Here is a 22271-nt window from a genome sequence, read left to right as displayed (position 1 = left end):
ATTTATGTGCACAAATCACTGATTTCTGCCAGGTATATTGTAGCTTCCAGCGGCCCTAGTGCTGTTCGATGCTACATCTATGTGGTGTGTTGCCGGGCTGCCGACTCCACTGTGCAGATTGCCTTTAAATTTTGGCAGTACCGGTAATTTTTGGGACGAATTCATTTAGATTTCAAATTTCAGTCAAAATTTGTCCAAAACAGTAGCTCAAACATTGATCCCCTCGACCATCTCAAGGGCAACGTATCACCTCTTGATTCTTGAGGAATTGGGTCAACGACTGTTGCTCGTATCCGCATTCAGCAGATTAATTCATTACACACAATTCAATTCGATATTAACTGCATAATTGCATAACAACATACTACTAGCGGTTACATCTAAATTCAAACGAGAAGAATAATTACAGAGGTTTATTTTCGAGCAGTTGTCACGGTTGACTTCACTATTCTAGCATTCTATTTCTAGCTATGACTGACTAACAACTTTCAGAATACTTAAGTGAAATTGTATTCTCTAAATTTGCTGTCACATGTCACTTGTGCATTTTTAAGTACCAAAAGACTAGAAATATTTCCCCTAAAACGAAAAATACATAGATCAAAGTTTGAATAACAAAGTTTAAAAAATAACATTGCTCACCATTTTGATGAAAACAGAGACGATATATATACTTATCTATATTCCAAGCACAGGACACAAAAAACCTGGCATTCACGCACGCTTCTACATTATCTCTCCCTATCTCCTTCCTACCATCTTTTTTTATTTTATAGTATACACATCTGACTGACGATAAAGCTAAGACGACATGCATGAACGTACGCGTGTGCATGCCATGCACGCGCTTGGACGTTCTCGATCAATTTCTCTACAGCCAGAGCGCGCCGGCGTTCCTGAGCATGGGCACGAGCTCGCCGGCGAGGTGCAGCGCCATGACCCTGTTGGTCCCACCGACGAGGTCGCCGCCCACGAACACCGCCGGCACGGTCGGTGTGCTGCCACCGGGCCCGGAGCCGCCGCCCAGCCTCCTGGCGAGCTCCCGCTCCATCTCCCGGCCCCGGGGGTCCCTGTCCAGATCGTGCACGGCAGCGTTCACGCCCAGGCTGCCCAGCAGCGACGTCACGACGTCGCACATGCTGCAGTTGCTCGCCGTGAACACCACCACCGCCCGCTCCGACACCAGCCTCGCAACGCGGTCCATCACTTCAATGGTCTGGTGCCCCGGAAGGTTCTAGACTCGTCCCTCTTTAGAGTTGTAGATGGTCTGCAAAAGTTGACTGGTCTGGTTTCTTGGTGCTGGCCATGGCTTCCTTTTATAGGCTAGAAAAAGATGTCAGTATGTGTGCCTATCTGCAGTGGATTATTGTAAGATTCTGAACAACCATATCATAGCATTTTCATTTTTTTTTTGCTAATGAGATCATAGCATTTTCTAAGCATGTTATATTCTTTTATGTGCATATGGAACATATATAGCTAGATTTGGTTCATGTGTAACTGAAAAATGATTCTTCTGGTAGAGTGCAGGCCAGTTAAAGATTGGATAGCTAGTTTTGGATAAGAATCCGTGTGTGTGTTCATGCATGAGGGCCTTGGAGCACTAGAATCTTTCCTCATAACACGAGTTGACCTCATGCCGAAATTCCAATGCTAAAATCTGAAAAAACAAATGGATCTTTTCAAATGAGGATAGGACTATACACAAACGTATATTTGTGGATTTTCTTTAGGGTAGAAATAAATTGTTCAGTCACAATTTATAATCATACAATCTTGAGAGTATATGTATGCACTTACAGATTCCGATACTGATCAAGTACACACGTTAACATACTAGTAAGACATGGTTGAATAGCTCAAAAATAGAACAATGAGAACAGTGAAATTTTTCTCTGCTTTGTTGATATAGGGTCTGAATTCTGAACCTTGTAATCACTGAAAACCTCTGATGCAATGTATGTCATTTCCATTACCTAGTAGTTGTAGTGTTCTTCAGTTCTGTGAAAGTCTGAATGCTGGCCTGCATCACTGCTAACTTGAGAGTTCAGACCTTTTGAGTCCGAGTGTTAAGTACAGAAGTCCATAGAAAAATCAAAAGTGCCGACAACAACACGGCGACGCTTCGTCACATGACAGTATGACAGCAGGATCTGATTCCTCCGGCTAAGAACAACCACTTTGTATTGGAGGGATCAAGCCCCTGTTCTTCAGGTACAGAATGGCATCTTCAGACAGAGGGCCTACGGTCTCATTCAGTCCCCCTCACACGGTCACTCTCTCTTCTGACCTTGTCCGTAGCGTCAGAATCTGCCCATTTGCATTCTCAAGTTGTTTCTGAATAGTTTCACCATTCTTAGTGAATGAATCTTCAGTCAGACACCCATTTTGCAATGTCTTGTTATCTCTGACGACTTTCATCATCCACAGTCAGTCTCTCTTCTGACCTTATCCGTGGCGCCAGAATCTGCCCCATTTGCATTCTCACGTTGCTTCTGAACAGTTTCACACCATTCTTAGTGAACAAATCTTCAGTCAGACACCCAATTTGCTATGTCTGGTTCTCTCTGAAGACTTCCACCTTTAACAAGCCGCATCATCCTTATCAGCAAGACGCAGCAGAACCTTGCATTGCATATCAGCAAGAGCATGCTGTTTAAATGATGCTATGGAACAGTCACCGTTGATAAGCCGCGATGCATCTTCACATCTTCTCTTGTATATGATGCAAACCTCTGGAACCAGCAGACGACAATGGAGAATATCTGGATAGACATGTATCCTTATCCTCAAGATCTGTCCTCGCAGTGCGGACCATGTGTGGAACTTTGCATCTTGAGATTCCTTCCTGAGCTTGATCAGTTCCTGGCTCCTCATGTATGCAAGGGGCTACATTCTATGATCTGCAAAAGCATATCTGAGACGAAAGTAAAGGTGAGGGGCAATGAAGAGAGAAAAAAAAAATCTGGAAATATCTCAAGAGAGAAAAAAGATTTTGTTCAGCCACTGTTTTATAACAATCTTGAAAAGAAGACTTATTAATAACACATACCTGCACTTCAAGATTCAAATACAGACCAAGTGCAGATGTTAGCATACTGTTTGTAATATATTGTTGACAAGCTGAAAAGCAGCGAGAGCACAGTGAACCTTTGTTCTGCTGTTGTTAGCAGTCTGAGTGCAATACACATGCTATTTCCTTCAGCTGTGTGAAAAAGTGAGTGTTTCCTGCGTCACTGCTTAACTTTAGAGCTCAGGTCGGTCTTTGAGCTCGAGTTTAAATTAATACAGAAGTCCATAGGAAAAGCAAATGTGCCGACAACAACGCGGCGATGCTTCGTCACATGACAGTATGACAGAAGGATCTGATCCCTTCGGCTAAGAGCAGCCACTTTATATCAATCTTCAGGTCCAGAATTGAATATTCATACAGATAGGTTGCACTCGCATTCGGCCCCTCCCTCAGTCACACTTCCTTTTTCCGTAGTGGACTCTCTTGTCCTTGTATAGTTTCACCATTCTTGCTCATCAAATCATCACACAATTCGACCGTACTAGATAAATCTTCCCAGTTTGCTATATATCTTGTCTCGCTGAAGGTGTTCACCATTTGTTCCTGACAACATCTTCAATACGACCTCTATGTCACATGCAGGCGTTTGGCATGGCGCGGTTCACCACAAAGAATGCCAACAAACTACGGTTGGAAAATTAGACAACTGCATGATTAATTTCCGAACTAGATTTATCATAACAAGAATAAAACCTAGCATGCGATTCTCTAACATACAAGGCAACAACAAGCACAGCTTCATGATCTCAGAAAACATGCTGAAATAACAGATTGGATCACGGCGTACGTACTTAGCGGGTGAGCTCTGATGACAAGCGGTGCTGACGAAATGACGACGCTGTTGCAGACGGAGCGCAGCGGACGATGTTGAAGACGATGTACGCCGCAAAGCCTGATTTGGACGGAGGACGAGCCGTGGTGAAGACCTTGAGCAGTCGCGCGGAGCGTTTTCCAAAACCGTTATTCGCCCTCTCCCGGTGCAGGATCACAAGAGCGAGATGTTCCGGAGACCTACTCTCCTGTTCGTCGGTGCGCGCCGGTGCTCGAGATGGAGTAGACTACGGTGGCGCCACAGCAGCGAGAAGAGGCAAAACCCTAGCTCGATTAGATGTCTTTTCGGTAGAGGCCGATAGGTCGTATATAGAGGAGAACCCACGATCTCACGTCGCGATCGTGATCTAAACCGATTAGGCTTCCATATATCTCACTGACTTAAAGACCAAGTAACAAAAAATAAAATGGCACAAGGAAACCACGCCACCGCAAGGTTGGACGTTGGATTTCGGTGGACCATTCACGCAGGTGTCGCATGCCCGCGCCCTTCGCCCCGCCCGGCGAGGCGTGGCATGGAGAGCGAGCGCGTGCATGTGGAGCTTTCCTTTTCTCCCCACACACATAGCTTGGAGGAGTGGAGACAACCTCTATATTTATGTTGGCCATCCTTCTCCTCCACTAGCAATGTGGGACAAAAGGTTTGCACCACTCCGACCACTTGCTCATTCCCACATGGGCCTTTGAGATTTATTTGGAATTTCTTAAATTGAAATGGGACAAGCCCATTATTTCATCAATCCCCCAAAAGATCTCAAAAGTCTATCAGAGATTTTGCCTGTTTCTCCTTACAGTTTATATACTAGTGTTTCAGCAAGAACTATTAAGTTGAACTCTCGCCTAGAGCTTCAAGTTACATTCATCCATAACTTAACAATGGACTAAGCCTTGAATTTCAAGTTTTGTGCGGACAAGTTTCACTCAGAGTTGGAACTAGTACCTCGCTGCCAGTAGCCTACCCCACAGGTGAAGCATATTCGTCATACTCCTTGGTCTCTTCATGAGATTACTAGAGATCACCCAAGTCTCATAGACTGCGATGTTGTATAGTCAGGCTCATATATGTGTGTTCTTTCAAGAATGCTTTGTAGGACAGCATCTTCGCTTAATCAAGTCAATAGAAGCACATTAAAGCACATTGCTAACCTTCCTTGCAGCATTTGAGAGTATTGCATTTTTATATAGAGAGAGTTTAATAATTTACTCTCCTCAGTCAACCGACAGCTTGTTTTTCCCATATCCTAATTCACGTGATCTCCAATCACATAGGTTGGGCTACCACTACGGCAACTTAAACGGGTCTCATATCCATCTCCCTTCATGTACATTCTATCACATTCCGTGATAGCCCTTTTGTAAAGAGATATGCCAGATTTTTATCTGTTTGAATATAAGTCACACTTATTACTCCGGAGTTTCTCAACTTTCTGCTAGACTTCAGTCGTCTCTTGACATATCTTGATGATTTTGCGTTATCCTTAGCACTGTTCACTTTAACTATCACCGTTTGATTGTCACAGTTCATAAGGATTGCCGGTATTGGTTTATCAACTATAGGCAAGTCCATCAAGAGATCACGCAGCTATTCTGCCTCAACAGTGGCTGTTTCCAAAGCAGTAAGTTTTGTTTCCATGGTTGACCTCGTCAGAATGGTCTGTTTGCAAGACCTCCATGATATTGCACCACCTCCAAGGGTAAACACATGCCCACTCGTGGCATATAGGTCATCAGCATCCAAAATCTAGTTCGAATCACTATATCCCTCAAGCACAGCAGGGTGCTCGGAATAGTGAATCCCATAACTCATAGTACCCACCAAGTAGCGCATAACCCTTTCAAGTGCATGCCAATGATCAGACCCCGGGATTGACATGAACCTACTCAATTTGTTCACAGCAAAAGCTATGTCGGGTCTTGTTGCGCTACCTAAGTAAATGAGTGATCCGACAATCTGAGAATATCTCAATTGGTCTTTAGCAGTTTTCTTGTTCTTTTTGAGTATCACGCTGGGATCATAAGGTGTTGGAGAAGGCTTGCTATCTATATAAACAAAATGGTTCAAGACCTTCTCCACGTAATGGGATTGCAAAAGAGTAATCCTATTCTCATACTTAATCAGCTTGATGTTTAGAATAACATCAGCTTCTCCCAGATCTTTCATATCAAAGTTCCGTGATAGAAAATACTTGACCTCATTAATCACATCAATGTTTGTGCCAAAGATCAGTATGTCATCCACATACAAGCATAATATAACCCTTCACCCCCACCATGGCGATGGTACACACATCTATCAATCTCATTAATGACAAAGCCCGCAGAAGTTAAAGTTCTGTCAAAATTATCATGCCATTACTTAGGTGCTTCTTTCAGGCCATACAAAGACTTCAACAACTTACACACCTTGCTCCCTTGACCGTTTACCACAAACCCATCAGGCTGATCCATATAGAGCTCCTCATCCAACTCTCCATTTAGAAAAGTTGTCTTTACATCCATCTGGTGGACGATAAGACTATACGAGGCAGCCAGAGAAAGTAGTGCTTGAATAGAGGTCAGTCTAGCGATCAGATGAATAGGTATCGAAGAAGTCTTCACCTTCTTTTTGTGTGTAACCTTTGGCCACAAGTCTAGCCTTGTACTTTTCAATAGTACCATCAGGCCTAAACTTCTTCTTGAACACCCATTTACAACCCACTGGTTTGCAACCGTAGAGTCGTTCAGTGAGCTCCCATGTCCTATTAGAAAGAATCGAATCTATCTCACTTTGGACAACTTCTTTCCAATCGTCTGCATCTGGAGATGCATATGCCTCAATGATGGACGTAGGAGTATTGTCCACAAGGTACATAGTGAAATCATCACCAAAGGATTTTGCAACCCTCTATCTCTTGCTTCTTCTAGGAGCTTCACTGTCATCCTTCTATAGGACGTCCTCATGCTAATGCTCATCGGGTTGTTCAGAAGACTCAACAGGTGCAGTAGGTTCAGAAGTTATTTCAACAGAAAATCTAGAGTTGCTATGCATATCTTTAAGAGGAAATATATTCTGAAAAAATGTTGCATCATGAGATTCCATAATAGTATCAACATGCATATCAGGGATCTCAGATTTAACCACTAAAAATCTATAAGCAATGCTCCTTTGAGCATATCCTAGAAAGACACAATCTATTGTCTTAGGTCCTAACTTGCGCTTCTTCGGAATGGGTACATTGACTTTCGCCAAGCAGCCCCAAGTACGCAAATAAGAAAGTGACGGTTTTCTCCCGATCCACATCTTATATGAAGTTTGATCTTTATTCTTGTTCGGAACTCTATTCGGGACATGACATGAAGTCAATAGAGTCTCCCCACCATACCTTAGATAAACTGGTAGTATCTAACATGGAATTAACTAAGTCAGTCAGTGTGTGGTTTTTCCTCTCAGCAACCCCGTTGGACTCGAGCGAATAGGGAGGTGTCCTCTCATGAATAATACCATGTTCCTCACAGAATTCATCAAAGATTTTTGGAAAATACTCACCACCATGATCAGGCCTTAGACACTTGATCTTTCTCTCAAGTTGATTCTCAACCTCAGCCTTATAAATTTTAAAGTAGTCTAATGCTTCATCCTTAGTTTGCAACAAGTAAACATAGAAAAATCTAGTCACATCATCAATCAATGTCATGAAGTATCTTTTTCCACCTTTTGTCAACACACCATTCATCTCGCACATATCAGAATGTATGAGTTCTAGAGGTGCCAAGTGTCTCTCCTCAGCCGCCTTGTGAGGCTTCCGAGGTTGCTTCGATTGCACACAACTATGGCACTTAGAACCTTTGTCAATGGTGAGGTTTGGAATTAAACACATGCTGGAAAGCCGAGACATTAAACAAAAATTAATATGGCACAAACGTGAATGCCAAGTACTCGCATCACACTAACGTTGCCGCAAATATGGTTCACGGACTTATTACAGAAGTCTGCAAGGGAAAAGCAGAACAAGCCTCCGCACTCATAGCCTTTACCAACGAATTGTCCATGTTTTGACATGACTAATTTATTGGACTCTAACACTACCTTAAACCCGTCCTTGCACGGGACCGACCCGCTCACAAGACTCTTGTTGATGGTAGGGACATGATGCACGTTCCTCAGTTGCACGATCTTCCCCGAAGTAACTTTAGATCTACCGTACCAATACCATGAACAACAGCATGTGACCCATTCCCCATCAGCACAGAGAAATTCCGAAGTAAACTTCAGATCTACCGTACCAACACCATGAACAGTAGCATGTGACCCATTCCCCATTAGCACGGAGAAATCCTGGGTGACCTGGTAAGAGGAAAACATGGAGATGTCAGCACACACATGAACATTGGCACCCGTATCAAACCACCAACTAGTGGAATGAAAAACTGAAAGAACAGTAGGTAGATTACCGTACCCATCTCCAGTGTTGCCTATGGTCACCATGTCGACATACTTAGACCCATTGGCCCTTTTGCCCTTGCGGTCTGCATGATTTGGACAATGCTTAGAGAAGTGTCCAAGCTCACCACAAGTGTAGCAGTTCATCTTAGACTTATTCTTCTTCTTGGCAAGCGGTGCAGGTGCACAACTTCATGATCTTAGAAAACATGCTGAAATAACAGATTGGATCACGACGTACGTACTTAGCAGGTGCAGCCGTGATGACAAGCGGTGCTGACGGAACGATGACGGTGTTGCGGATGGAGCGCAACAGACGACGTCGAAGATGATGGTACGCCCACAACGCCAGACTTGGACGAAGGACAAGCCATGGTGAAGACCTTGAGCAGTCGCGCGGAGCGCTTCCAAAAACCTTATTTGCCCTCTCCCCGTGTAGGATCACAAGAGCGAGAGGTTTCGGAGACCTGCTCTCCCGTTTGCTCGCCACCGCAAGGTTGGAGGCCGGATTTCGGTCGACCATTCACGCAGGTGTCACACGCCCGCGCCCTTCGCCCTGTGTGGTGCGGCGAGCGAGCGTGCGCGTGTGGAGCTTTCCTTCTCTCCCCACACACATAGCTTGGAGGAGTGAAGACAACCTCCATATTTATGTTGGCCATCCTTCTCTTCCACTAGCAATGTGGGACTAAAGGTTTGCACCACTTCAACCACTTGCTCATTCCCACATGGGCTTTTGAGATTTATTTGGAATTTCTGAAATTGAAATGGGCGAAGCCCATTATTTCATCTATTACTTCATGGTAGGATGAGGGATCTTGCATTTTGTGCATTTAACTCCAAACTAAGGCAAAAGAATGAGAACAGGAGCAGAGATCCCATAGAGAAGGAAATAAATGATGTTCTTCTGGAGCTGGTTACTTTGGACTGTACCAATTGCAAATGCAGAAGAAAAGGAAGTTCATGAAAGTGGACAAGATGGAGCTGGAGCATCACAGCCACTGGAGCATCGATGTCACGAACTCACGACCACAAGAAAAAAAAGGAAGAGGTGACCTAGGAAGAAGAAACTCAGGTCTGATGCGTGATGATTGGCAGCTTGATGCACATTTCTGATTCTTCTGATTCCAGAGATGATTAGATGAGTAGAAATGCACTATTGCATAATGGAAATGCTGAAATTCCTTTGTGGTGTCAATCTGCCTTTGCCTTTACGGTTTCAGTCATTGTTTGTGAGTTTGTCACTGGTCGCTGCGCTGACTAGAGTCTACTGAACTTGTGTTCGGTTGATGGTGTAATGAAGGCGTGAAGGCCTTGAATTAGTTTCAGTCGATGGAATTTGTGCTGTTCGATGCTCTATGTGGTGTGCTGCCGGGCTGCCGACTCCACTGTGCAGATTGCCTTTGAATTTTGGCAGTGCCGGAAATTTTTGGGACGAATTCATTTAGATTTTAAAATTTCAGTCAAAATTTGTCCAAACCAGTAGCTCAAACGTTGATCCCCTCGACCATCTCAAGGGCAACGTATCACCTCTTGATTCTTGAGGAGTTGGGTCAACGACTGTTTCTCGTATCCGCATTCAGCAGATTAATTCATTACACACAATTCAATTTGATATTAACTGCATAATTGCATAGCAACATACTATTAGCGGTTATATCTAAATTCAAACGAGAAGAATAATTACAGAGGTTTAGTTACTCCCTCCATTATTTTCGAGCAATTGTCACGGTTGACTTCACTATTCTAGCATGGGCAGATCGCGCCGGCGTTCCTGAGCATGCGCACGAGCTCGTCGCTGAGGTGCAGCGCCAGGACCCTGTTAATCCCGCCGACGAGGTCGCCGCCTACGAACACCGCCGGCACGGTCGGTGTGCTGCCACCGCGCCCGGCGCCGCCGCCGAGCCTCCTGGCGAGCTCCCGCTCCATCTCCCGGCCCCGGGGGTCCCTGTCCAGATCGTGCACGGCGGCGTGCACGCCCAGGCTGTCCAGCAGCGACGTCACGACGTTGCACCAGCTGCAGTTGCTCGCCGTGAACACCACCACCGTCCGCTCCGACACCAGCCTCGCCACGCGGTCCATCACTTCAATGGTGTGGTGCCCCGGAAGGTTCTAGACTCGTCTCTCCTTAGAGTTGTAGATGGTCTGCAAAAGTTGGCTGGTGTGGTTTCTTGGTGCTGGCCATGGCTTCCTTTTATAGGCTAGAAAAAGATGTCGGTACGTGTGCCTATCTGCAGTGGATTCTTGACAACCATATCATAGCATTTTCATTTTTTTTGCGAATGAAATCATAGCATTTTCTAAGCATCTTATATTCTTTTATGTGCATATGGAACATATATAGCTAGATTTGGTTCATGTGTAACTGAAAAATGATTCTTCTGGTAGAGTGCAGGCCAGTTAAGGATTGGATAGCTAGTTTTGGATAAGAATCCGTGTGTGTGTGTTCATGCATGAGGGCCTTGGAGCACTAGAATCTTTTCTCATAACACGAGTTGACCTCATGCCGAAATTCCAATGCTAAAATCTGAAAAAACAAATGGATCTTTTCAAATGAGGATAGGACTATACACAAACGTATATTTGTGGATTTTCTTTAGGGTAGAAATAAATTGTTCAGTCACAATTTATAATCATACAATCTTGAGAGTATATGTATGCACTTACAGATTCCGATACTGATCAAGTACACACGTTAACATACTAGTAAGACATGGTTGAGAAGCTCAAAAACAGAACAATGAGAACAGTAAAATTTTTCTCTGCTTTGTGTATATAGAGTCTGAATTCTGAACCTTGTAATCACAGAAAACTTCTGATGCAATGTATGTCATTTCCTTTACCTAGTAGTTGTAGTGTTCTTCAGTTCTGTGAAAGTCTGAATGCTGGCCTGCATCACTGCTAACTTGAGAGTTCAGACCTTTTGAGTCCGAGTGTTAAGTACAGAAGTCCATAGAACAAACAAAAGTGCCGACAACAACACGGCGACGCTTCGTCACATGACAGTATGACAGCAGGATCTGATTCCTCCGGCTAAGAACAACCACTTTGTATTGGAGGGATCAAGCCCCTGTTCTTCAGGTACAGAATGGCATCTTCAGACAGAGAGCCTACGGTCTCATTCAGTCCCCCTCACACAGTCACTCTCTCTTCTGACCTTGTCCGTAGCGTCAGAATCTGCCCATTTGCATTCTCAAGTTGCTTCTGAATAGTTTCACCATTCTTAGTGAATGAATCTTCAGTCAGACACCCATTTTGCAATGTCTTGTTATCTCTGACGACTTTCATCATCCACAGTCAGTCTCTCTTCTGACCTTATCCGTGGCGCCAGAATCTGCCCCATTTGCATTCTCACGTTGCTTCTGAACAGTTTCACACGATTCTTAGTGAACAAATCTTCAGTCAGACACCCAATTTGCTATGTCTGGTTCTCTCTGAAGACTTCCACCTTTAACAAGCCGCATCATCCTTATCAGCAAGACGCAGCAGAACCTTGCATTGCATATCAGCAAGAGCATGCTGTTTAAATGATGCTATGGAACAGTCACCGTTGATAAGCCGCGATGCATCTTCACATCTTCTCTTGTATATGATGCAAACCTCTGGAACAAGCAGACGACAATGGAGAATATCTGGATAGACATGTATCCTTATCCTCAAGATCTGTCCTCGCAGTGCGGACCATGTGTGGAACTTTGCATCTTGAGATTCCTTCCTGAGCTTGATCAGTTCCTGGCTCCTCATGTATGCAAGGGGCTACATTCTATGATCTGCAAAAGCATATCTGAAACGAAAGTAAAGGTGAGGGGCAATGAAGAAAGAATTTTTTTTTGGAAATATCTCAAGTAGAATCACAATAGGTGATGATTTTGTCAGTCTGTTGCACAATGTTACGAAGATATCATATTATATATATTTTCAAATAAGGGGTACCATCAAATCCATCACATAAGTCTCTTTTATATATATATATATATATACATATATATATGTGTATATATATATATATATATATATATATTTGTATATGCAATCAATCAAAGCGCACAAACAATGGTATCAAGATTACATGTACAATTCTCAGTTCAGCAATGCTGAGAGAAAATATAGAAATATCTCAGATACAATTACAGTGAGCAAAATATGAAATAAGTGTTACCATCAAACAATTCCATTAATAAAGCCTGTTATAATTTTTATGCATCAATTAAGGTGTCCAAGGGGCTACATTCTTTGATCTGCAAGAGTATCTGAAACGACGGTAAAGGTGAGGTGAAATGCTGAGAGAATCTGGATATATCTCAGGTCGTATCACAATAAGTGAAAAAAAAAAACCAAACAAGTGGCACCATCAAACATTTCCATTACTTAAGCCTGTCATATATTTTTTTTATGTACATCATCGAAGCGTGCATACAATGTTATGGAGCTTACATGTACAGTTCTCACTTGAGCAAAAGGGGCACGTTTAAAAGGTGAGCCTCTGCTTATCCTCAGGAGAGCTCCGGGAGGGCCCAGTATTTCATGAGCTGTACACAAATGAAAATAAAATACTGTACAGGGGTGTGTTTCGTGGCATACAAAGTCACATGGATTCTAGGGCATGTGGTTCTTGCGCATATCTTGACAAGATGATGGTTCCATCAACTTCACGAATGTAGCTGTATACTGAGTTGGCTGCACCCATCACAAATTGACAAGTTCCCCTTGAATCGGAATGCAGTGTGACGCCATAGTACTCAAGATGATCTGCCACACTTATTCCATAGACCGACCTGTTCAAGCAAAAGCAATCAATGAGCAGCACACAGAAGAACATAAATGTCCAAAATTGTAAGGCCATGTTAGGCAGATAGATACCTGCTGCAGGTTGGGTCCTCACCGGAATCATCACAGACTGTCTCATTTCTGGTAACCACATTTCCATCTATGATCACATGAAGCCAAACCTGATGGGAAGCAAATGCAGAGGAAATGGATGGCGTAAGAGTAGTCTGGGAAAAAAAAAAACCTCCAGCATATTCAGCATACAGATGCATTTTTGTCAAAAATCTTTTGCATACCTCTCTAGCAAAGTGGTGATATGTCCATTCACCTAGGTAATAATAGTACGGTGGTAAATGTGGCACAATATCATTCTGATGGGTCACGCGGATTGTTCTTGGAACTTGAGCACCAAAGTATGCAGCAAAAGCAGGATTGCCTATCCGAGGCTGTCCAAAAGTCATGAGCTCAACTTCCTGTGATCCAAACTTAACCTGTAAAAGAAAAGAAGATATTAGCTTATTGAAGTCAGCAACCTGCATATACATTAATATACAAGCAATCATATCAGGTAAGAAGCATAGGTTCAATCCTAGGTTCATAGGGCATACTTCCTCTGATCAGAAATATAAGCCCATCTAGGTTTGTCCTAAGTCAATTTTTTACCTGACTATGAATGAGTAATTTTTTATACAGATGGACAATATGAGAGAAACATTACTAGATTCGTTATAATATATAAAAAATAATTTCATGATATATTACTCTTTCCATTTGAGATAGTACATTTTTATAGATATTGCTAGTCAAAATGTCTATTGGAGACCGTAATTATGTCCAAATGCACTTATATTTCCAATTGAAGGAAGTATATGACATATGAAATAACTTCATTCACAAAAAGAAATTTAGCTGTTTTTAATGGTGTAGTTGGATGAAATTGGTTTGCGTACATAGCTGCTCATAAAGGAACCAAAAGTACCCAGATGGCCTAAAAGTACATACAGAAAGATCAAGGGCACAGAATGAAGCTAACGCCCCTCCCATGGAGTGACCCACAACATTTATGGGTAGTTTTCCATATGTTTTCCTTGCCCATTGAATAGATTTCAAGATCTCATGTCGCAGAGTTGTATTATAATATGCAGTATAAAATCCATGATGGACCTGCAACAAGAGACATACACAGCAAGCAACCAAGAGTTATAGCTAGTTCAATAAGAACTGTAAAAACAAACAAAAAAAAATATACTAGTGGTGTTACCATTGCATCTGGCATGCCTGGATAAGTCACATCGAGCTGCTTCCAAAAGAGATCTTCAATCCAATTGGAGACACTGCAAGTAAAATTCCAAGGCAGCCAGTCAAAGAGATACAAAAATTGAATGCTCGTAATTCGCGTATGATTAAGTTATATAAGAAAAACAATTTTATGAGCTGAAATTGAAACATATAGTCAATTAGCAAGGATAAAAGGATGATGACTGAGAACATATATTCATACAGTACAAGTCTTGGTCACTAATATGCTACGCATAACAGAGCAATTTATGTACCTGTGTTGTTGAGTGCCTCTAAATGCAATGATTATGGATCGTGGGTCAGGGGCAACTCCAACAAATGCCTGCAGAATTTTTTAATAAGCAATTGAACATAGGGTTTCGTCAAACACTGCAAGAATAAGAAGACCTGAAACAGTAAAATAATAACTAACCTGTAAACAGTTCTCCACATCTACAATGACCTCTATCACCTCAAAACCCTGCATCAATAATGAAAAAGAAACAGACAATTAGATGCCAAGGAACATGTAGAACATCTTGTACAAACAGAACTAGAACAAACATTATCGATTCATAAGCGAGTTACCTTTGTGTGACCTTTGCACCTTGGACAGGTCCATGTGAAAAGTGATGTTAGGTCAGATGTATACACCTGAAATGCATTTACATAAGCCAAGTCTATAGAAAGAAGCATTTGGATATATGATAGAGATTAGCGACTGAATATGCTGCATAGAATAGGCGGTGAATGGCATGGTGTTGAAAGGAGTTTCAAAGTTTTTCTTAAAAAGAAAGGGGCCAGGAAGAAAGTTTGAACACAGAAATTGTCTAGCTAGGCAAGGACAATAGGAGGTTTGGGCAAATTTACAAAGTTGTCAACAGGATTAATAAGATTGCCAGGGAAGAAGTGGGGAACTTACAGCAGATGCATATTCGACAAGAATATGAGCAAGAGTACGATTATAAGGATAACCACCATCACAAGGCTTCATCCTGAGTACTGCATTGGCAAAGAAAAGCCGAACCAGCCGGCACTTTAGTACTGGTGAAATAGCTCTACAGAAGTGGAAGAAATCCACATGTGAGACTGGAACTAAAAGCTGTGATATCCAATGGCGCTTCCAATTCCAGAAGCATACACAAGCATAACCTGCTACTCGATTCAAGAATATCGCATAGTTTCGCATCCCCAATGCTGCAGGCAAGAAACTAGTCCCCTTACTACGGCACCTCAACCGCTATGCTGCACCACCGCCTCTAGGCGATAATAAGCAAGTTGTAGGCTGGTAGCACACAACCTTCGCTTAAGCTCTGCATCGCCTACGAACAGTCAACATTTGACGTACTGAGAACATCAAGCATTGCTCTAAAGGTAGCAGCTTATCATTACTGATTTACTTCCCCCAATCTACAGTGCCCCCAGGCGATGCTCACATCCGGAAGAAATCTGCTGCTTCTGCAGTCGGTATTACTACGAACTGTTCATCTAATCCCCGAGCTTTACTTCATCTAATCCAATCCGCCGCAACCAATCGCCCGCACCAACAGCTTTCCTCCAAAGCAACCAGGAAAGAAACCGTCCAGAACCACGCGAGGGCCGCGCACGCGCAGGCGCAGCGACGGCACGACGAACCAGGAGGACGGCGGTTGAAACGCGGGGGGGGGGGGGGGGGGGGGGGGGGGGGTGGAGGGAATTCGTCTCACCTCCTTGCTCCACCGCCGCAGCCGCCGCTCCAGGGGGAGAAGCGCATGCCAGGAGCGCCGCGACGAGCAACGCCGCCATCGCGCCCTTCGCAGCCATCGCCGTCGCCTCCCTGCCCGCCCCCACCACCGGAGGAGAGAGAGAGAGAGAGATACAGGTACTGGTAGGAAGAAGCAAGCAGGAGACGGCGACGGGAAAACAAAAACGAAAAAAAAAACAGAGAGAAAAGAAAAAAGTAATAAGAAATTTGTCGAGGGCTGTTCCGTGAAGTTACGCAACAGTTGACAGTTGACTTGACCCGGACGGCTCCCGCGGTTGGGTGCTTCCGTTGCCCAATCAGAGTCCGCCACGTGTCCAAGAGAGGGGATTACGGGATTAGCCCCGCCGCGGGTTAGCCGTTTCGCGGATCAGCCCTCGAACTAGTCGGATATCAGGGAGAGGGGTGATCCGAGTATCCAATCCAACAGAGGGGAGAGGCAGGCAGGGGCCTAGTTCGGCAATAGTTGGAGAGGTGGAGGGGGCGCAAGGCGAAAACGACCCGCTCGCTCTGCCGTCGGACTGCGCGCGCGCAGGCCCACTTGCCATAGGCACGGGGGCCGGCGATGGCGCTCGTCAACGGTGGCTGGCTCTGCCTTGTGGGGTTATCCTTTGTGTGCGTGTGCGTTTGGCTTTGACTGATCCGGAGTTGAGAAGCTCGGGAGAATCGTACTCCCTCCGTTTTTTAACGCACGACACCGTTGACTTTTTTTATTCGTTTGTATTTAGTTTTCTATAAATATTTTTTACATAGATTTATATTTTTTACATAGATAAACCTACAAGTTAAGAGGGTGTTTGGATCTTTAGTCCGAACTAAAATTCATGTCACATCGAATATTCGGAGGCTAATTAGGAGGATCAAACATGAGCTAATTATAAAACTAATTACACATACGGAGGCTAATTCGCGAGATGAATCTATTAAGCCTATTTAATCCATCCTTAGCACATATTTACTGTAGCATCACATTGTCAAATCATGGACTAAATAGGCTTAATAAATTCATCTCACAAATTAACCTCCATCTGTGCAATTGGTTTTGCAATTAGTCTATATTTAACACTTTTAATTAGTATCTAAACATTCGATGTGACAAAAATTTTAGAAGGTTCTAAAGAACCAAACACCCGAGGATATTTGATAATAGACATAATGATACACATTGCACTTTAGTTAACTAAGTCGACCGTGTAATATATTTAAGAACACATCAGAGAGAACGGCCGTACAAGGCAAACCCACTATTGAAAAAACAATGTAGACGTGGAGGTGAGGCTTCCAGAAGGTTGGTTAAGCAGCAGTGAGTTAGATTGGCGTTCCCAGTCTTGAGCCAAGCAAACTTGATTAGTTTAATGATTAATTAACACGTTGTAAAGAATTGGCCACGTAAAGAGACCATCTTGATCTTCAACACGTTGGCTGGGCCTTACAGGTTTACAGTTTTTGCTTCTGGCAGACGATGGGCTTCCGAAGCCATGGGCTTTCAACACGGGCGTGCGTGGACGAAGAAGATGCAAAAATGCCCCAGCTCAGCCCGGCCCAGCAGAGCATTTCCCAGCGACTCCCAGCAGGGTGACTACTGAAACATAGCGCCTACGCATGGACTGGAACATCACTTTTGTTTCCTGCTGATCAGCAGCTGGTAAAGTAGATTCCATACATGTTTGCATACATTATGACAGACGGACAGACAGACTGATAAAGTAGTACAATGAATTGAATGTGCCTTGAAACTCTTGCTTTTATCTTTGTTTGTTATTAGTTGGGTAGGTTCCGTTTGGATCCCCGGCTAAACTTTAACCCTGTCACATCGAATGTTTAGATATTAGGAGTATTAAACATAGACTATTTACAAAGCCCATTGCACAAATAGAGGCTAAACGGTGAGACGAATCTATTAAGCCTAATTAGTCCATAAATTTGACAGTACGTTGCTACAGTAATCATTTGCTAATGATGGATTAATTAGGCTTAATAGATTCGTCTCGTCGTTTAGCCTCCATTTGTGTAATTAGTTTTATAATTAACTCATATTTAGTCCTCCTAATTAGCCTCCGAATATTCGATGTGACACGGACTAAACTTTAGCTCGTGGATCCAAACACCCCCTTAATTTTCGCAAAAAGAAGCCAGTTTGTGCCAAGATCGACTGAAGGCAACACGGGAACAATCAAAGAAAATTTAAACAGAAAGCTGACAATGGCCATCTTGAGCATCGTGGCAGCCATGCACGGTGATCAAGGCAGCTGGGTCTGTAGCTATAGGAAAAGATGCATGGGTAGAGAAGTGCATCTTGTGTTGAGTTATGATTCAAATTCAGTAATATACAGATAAATACCGACTTCAGACAGAGCAAAGCGAGGTCCTTCGCCGGTAGGTTTGGGCCGAAGCAAAGCGGCCCATTAGCGTTAAGGGGGACTACACCATCTATTAGTTTCGTATTGCCAATAGACGAGGGTGTGGAGGGTTTTCCTCCTTACATATACGGACCACCTCCCTCATGGAAAAGATGCACCATAGACTACTATATGGAAAGGCACCCTAGGTTAGGGTATCCCAAGTTGTAAATCTCTAGCGTTTATAACCTCACCCGATATAGTGAAGATTTGCTGGCTGGCGCCTGTTGTTTTTTCTCTTCCTTCTTGGAAAGGTTTTACACGTTAAATCTCGTGTCTCCTGTGTTGGATCTTCTATTCTTCGTCATTTATATTGCCTATCGTTTGTAACAAGTGGCATCAGAGCCTTGTTTCTGATTAGGGTTCCATCGATGAAGTTTGATCTACCGCTGCTGAACTACAAGATGAGATTTTCGCTGTGGCAAGTCAAGATGCGGGCAATTCTGGCACAATCTTCGGATCTTGATGAGGTTCTGGATGGTTTCAGAAGAAAGAAGGAGTCATGGACCGCTGATGAGAAGCGGAAGGACCGTAAGGCTCTGTCTATGATTCAACTTCATCTATCGAATGATATTTTGCAAAGAAGTACTGTAGGAGAAAACTGCCGCAAAGCTTTGGCTCAAGCTGGAATCGATCTGCGTGTCCAAGAATCTTACCAGTAAGATGTACGTGAAGATGAAGTTGTTCACGCACAACCTGCAAGAAGGTGGTTCGGTGATGAACCACTTATCGATCTTTAAGGAGATCGTTGCCGACCTAGTGTCGATGGAGGTACAATATGATGATGAAGATTTAGGTCTTCTACTATTATGCTCACTACCTAGTTTGTTTGCAAATTTTCAAGACACCATACTATTAAGCCGTGATGAACTAACCCTTGCGGAAGTTTATGAGGCTCTCCAAACGAGGGAGAAGATGAAGGGTATGGTTCAGTCTGATGTATCGTCCTCCAAGGGTGAAGCATTGCAGGTTAGAGGCAGGTCCGAGCAGAAAACCCATAACAACAACTATAATCGAGACAAGAGGCAGAACGGTAGAGGTCGTTTGAAATCCAGAGGCAAGTTGTTCTGCAGGTATTGTAAGAAAAAAACTCATGTCATTGATGATTGTTGGAAGCTGCAGAATAAGGAGAAAAGAAACGGTACGTATCAATCGAAAAATAAATCCGATGGTGATGGTAAAGCTTTTGTTGTTTCCGGTGCTGATAATTCCGATTCAGGAGACTGTCTTGTTGCTTTTGCTGGTTGTGTTGCTGGTCATGATGAATGGATACTTGATTCTACATGCTCATTTCATATATGCTGTAACAGAAATTGGTTCAATTCTTACGAGTCTGTGCAGAGTGGAGATGTCGTGCGTATGGGAGATGACAACCCACGTGAGATTGTAGGCATTGGCTCCGTTTAGATCAAGATGCATGATGGTATTATAAGCACACTGAAAGATGTGAGACACATTCCAGGGATGGCCAGAAATCTCATCTCCCTCAGCACACTTGATTCCGAGGGGTACAAACACTCCAGTTCAAGTGGAGTGTGTAAGGTATCAAAATGTTCTCTTATTTATATGATAGGTGATATGAATTCTGCAAGGTTATATGTTCTTAGAGAAAGTACTTTACATGGTTCCATTACTGCTGCTATTGTTTCTAATTATGAACTAAGTAAGACTAATATGTGGCATATGTGTCTTGTGCATATGAGTGAACTTGGTATGACAATTGATCAAGAGAGACCCGCTGGATGGCTGCACTTTGGGTAAGATGAAGTTCTATGAGCACCGTGTTTTTAGTAAGCACAAGATGGTAAAATTCAGTGCCTCCATTCATACCAGCAAAGGTACACTTGATTATGTACATGCTGATTTGTGGGGACCATCTCGTAAGCTCTCTCATGGTGGTGCTTGTTACATGCTTACTATCATTGATGATTATTTTAGAAAAAGTGTGGCCTTACTTTTTAAAAAATAAAGATGATATTTTTGCCGCTTTTAAGGAGCGGAAAGTTATGATAGAAAGGCAAACTGAAAAGAAGGTAAAATTGCTTCGTACTGATGGTGGTGAATTCTGTTCGGATGCTTTTAATGATTACTGCAGGAAGGAAGGCATTGTCAGGCACCACACCATCCCATACACTCCTCAATAGAATGGTGTGGCTGAGCGCATGAATAGAACCATAATCTCGAAGGCTCGTTGCATGCTGTCCAATGCTCGTATGAACAAGCGTTTTTGGGCAGATGCTGCTAACACCGCTTGTTACTTGATAAACAGGTCGCCTTTTATCCCACTCAATAAGAAAACTCCCATTGAGGTATGGTCTGGTACGCCTGCTGATTATTCACAGTTGAGAGTTTTTGGTTGCACTGCTTATGCTCATGTTGATAATGGAAAGCTAGAACCTAGAGCCATTTAGTGTCTATTTCTTTGTTATGGTTCTGGAGTAAAAGGATATAAGTTATGGAATCCTGAAACTAAAAAGATTTTTATGAGTAGGAGCATTGTTTTCAATGAATCTGTTACATTTAATGACAAATTGTCAACAAATGTTTCTTCAGTTAGTTCTGATGAGGAGCAGCAACACGTTAGCGTGTAGGTGGAGCACACAAATGATCAGGAAACTGAAATTGTTGATAATGATGTTCATGATACTATTCAGTAGTCACCTACTGTTTTGTAGCCACAAAATCAGTCCATTGCAGATCGCAGAACAAAGAGGAATTATGGGCAAATTTACAAAGTTGTCAACAGGATTAATAAGATTGCCAGGGAAGAAGTGGGGAACTTACAGCAGATGCATATTCGACAAGAATATGAGCAAGAGTACGATTATAAGGATAACCACCATCACAAGGCTTCATCCTGAGTACTGCATTGGCAAAGAAAAGCCGAACCAGCCGGCACTTTAGTACTGGTGAAAGCTATCTACAGAAGTGGAAGAAATCCACATGTGAGACTGGAACTAAAAGCTGTGATATCCAATGGCGCTTCCAATTCCAGAAGCATACACAAGCATAACCTGCTACTCGATTCAAGAATATCGCATAGTTTCGCATCCCCAATGCTGCAGGCAAGAAACTAGTCCCCTTACTACGGCACCTCAACCGCTATGCTGCACCACCGCCTCTAGGCGATAATAAGCAAGTTGTAGGCTGGTAGCACACAACCTTCGCTTAAGCTCTGCATCGCCTACGAACAGTCAACATTTGACGTACTGAGAACATCAAGCATTGCTCTAAAGGTAGCAGCTTATCATTACTGATTTACTTCCCCCAATCTACAGTGGCCCCCGGCGATGCTCACATCCGGAAGAAATCTGCTGCTTCTGCAGTCGGTATTACTACGAACTGTTCATCTAATCCCCGAGCTTTGCTTCATCTAATCCAATCCGCCGCAACCAATCGCCCGCACCAACAGCTTTCCTTCCTCCGAACCCCCTCCCAAGCAAGCAGGAAAGAAACCGTCCAGAACCACGCGAGGGGCCGCGCACGCGCAGGCGCAGCGACGGCACGACGAACCAGGAGGACCGGCGGTTGAAACGGGGGGAAAAAAATTCATCTCACCTCCTTGCTCCGCCGCCACCGCCGCCGCTCCAGGGGGAGAAACGCATGCCAGGAGCGCCGCGACGAGCAGCGGCACCAGCAGCGCCGCCATCGCGCCCTTCGCAGCCATCGCCGTCGCCTCCTCCCTCTCCCCCCCACTCTCTCTCCGTCGCCTCCCTGCCCGCCCCCACCACCGGAGGAGAGAGAGAGAGAGAGAGAGAGAGAGAG

The 22271-nt window shown here is 43.6% G+C and overlaps 3 protein-coding genes across 3 annotated transcripts; all 3 read right to left on the bottom strand.

The window, feature by feature from the left end:
- Nucleotides 1-606: 606 nt before the first annotated feature.
- On the bottom strand, nt 607-1312 carry LOC117866991 (glutaredoxin-C10). The gene has a single exon (XM_034751300.2). It carries the CDS (start codon nt 1202-1204, stop codon nt 872-874), a length of 333 nt encoding a protein of 110 aa, XP_034607191.1. The 5' UTR covers nt 1205-1312; the 3' UTR covers nt 607-871.
- An 8604-nt stretch (nt 1313-9916) lies between these two features.
- Nucleotides 9917-10502, bottom strand: LOC117833253 (glutaredoxin-C10). Its single transcript, XM_034712682.2, has one exon. It carries the CDS (start codon nt 10401-10403, stop codon nt 10068-10070), a length of 336 nt encoding a protein of 111 aa, XP_034568573.1. The 5' UTR covers nt 10404-10502; the 3' UTR covers nt 9917-10067.
- A 2162-nt stretch (nt 10503-12664) lies between these two features.
- On the bottom strand, nt 12665-16238 carry LOC117833252 (lipase). Its single transcript, XM_034712681.2, has 10 exons — nt 16073-16238; nt 15289-15368; nt 14955-15020; nt 14800-14847; nt 14642-14709; nt 14350-14422; nt 14091-14252; nt 13385-13579; nt 13182-13270; nt 12665-13096 (listed from the first exon to the last, which is right to left on the bottom strand). Exons 1-10 carry the CDS (start codon nt 16167-16169, stop codon nt 12907-12909), a joined length of 1068 nt encoding a protein of 355 aa, XP_034568572.1. The 5' UTR covers nt 16170-16238; the 3' UTR covers nt 12665-12906.
- Between the last annotated feature and the right edge of the window lie 6033 nt (nt 16239-22271).

The sequence above is a fragment of the Setaria viridis genome, chromosome 8 (assembly GCF_005286985.2).
Source record: "Setaria viridis chromosome 8, Setaria_viridis_v4.0, whole genome shotgun sequence".
Lineage (NCBI taxonomy): Eukaryota > Viridiplantae > Streptophyta > Magnoliopsida > Poales > Poaceae > Setaria > Setaria viridis.
The sequence above is the reverse complement of the archived record's forward strand: the minus strand, read 5'-3'. Positions and strand labels throughout refer to the sequence as shown.

Excerpts from the sequence above, each read along its gene's own strand:
- LOC117866991 (XM_034751300.2), bottom strand. The coding sequence starts at position 1,204 with ATGGACCGCGTTGCGAGGCTGGTGTCGGAGCGGGCGGTGGTGGTGTTC.
- LOC117833252 (XM_034712681.2), bottom strand. The coding sequence starts at position 16,169 with ATGGCTGCGAAGGGCGCGATGGCGGCGTTGCTCGTCGCGGCGCTCCTG. Across the intron at positions 14,710-14,799 it reads ATGTGGAGAACTGTTTACAG|GCATTTGTTGGAGTTGCCCC; the intron begins GTTAGTTATTAT and ends AAAATTCTGCAG. Across the intron at positions 14,253-14,349 it reads CAGGCATGCCAGATGCAATG|GTCCATCATGGATTTTATAC; the intron begins GTAACACCACTA and ends CTCTTGTTGCAG.
- LOC117833253 (XM_034712682.2), bottom strand. The coding sequence starts at position 10,403 with ATGGACCGCGTGGCGAGGCTGGTGTCGGAGCGGACGGTGGTGGTGTTC.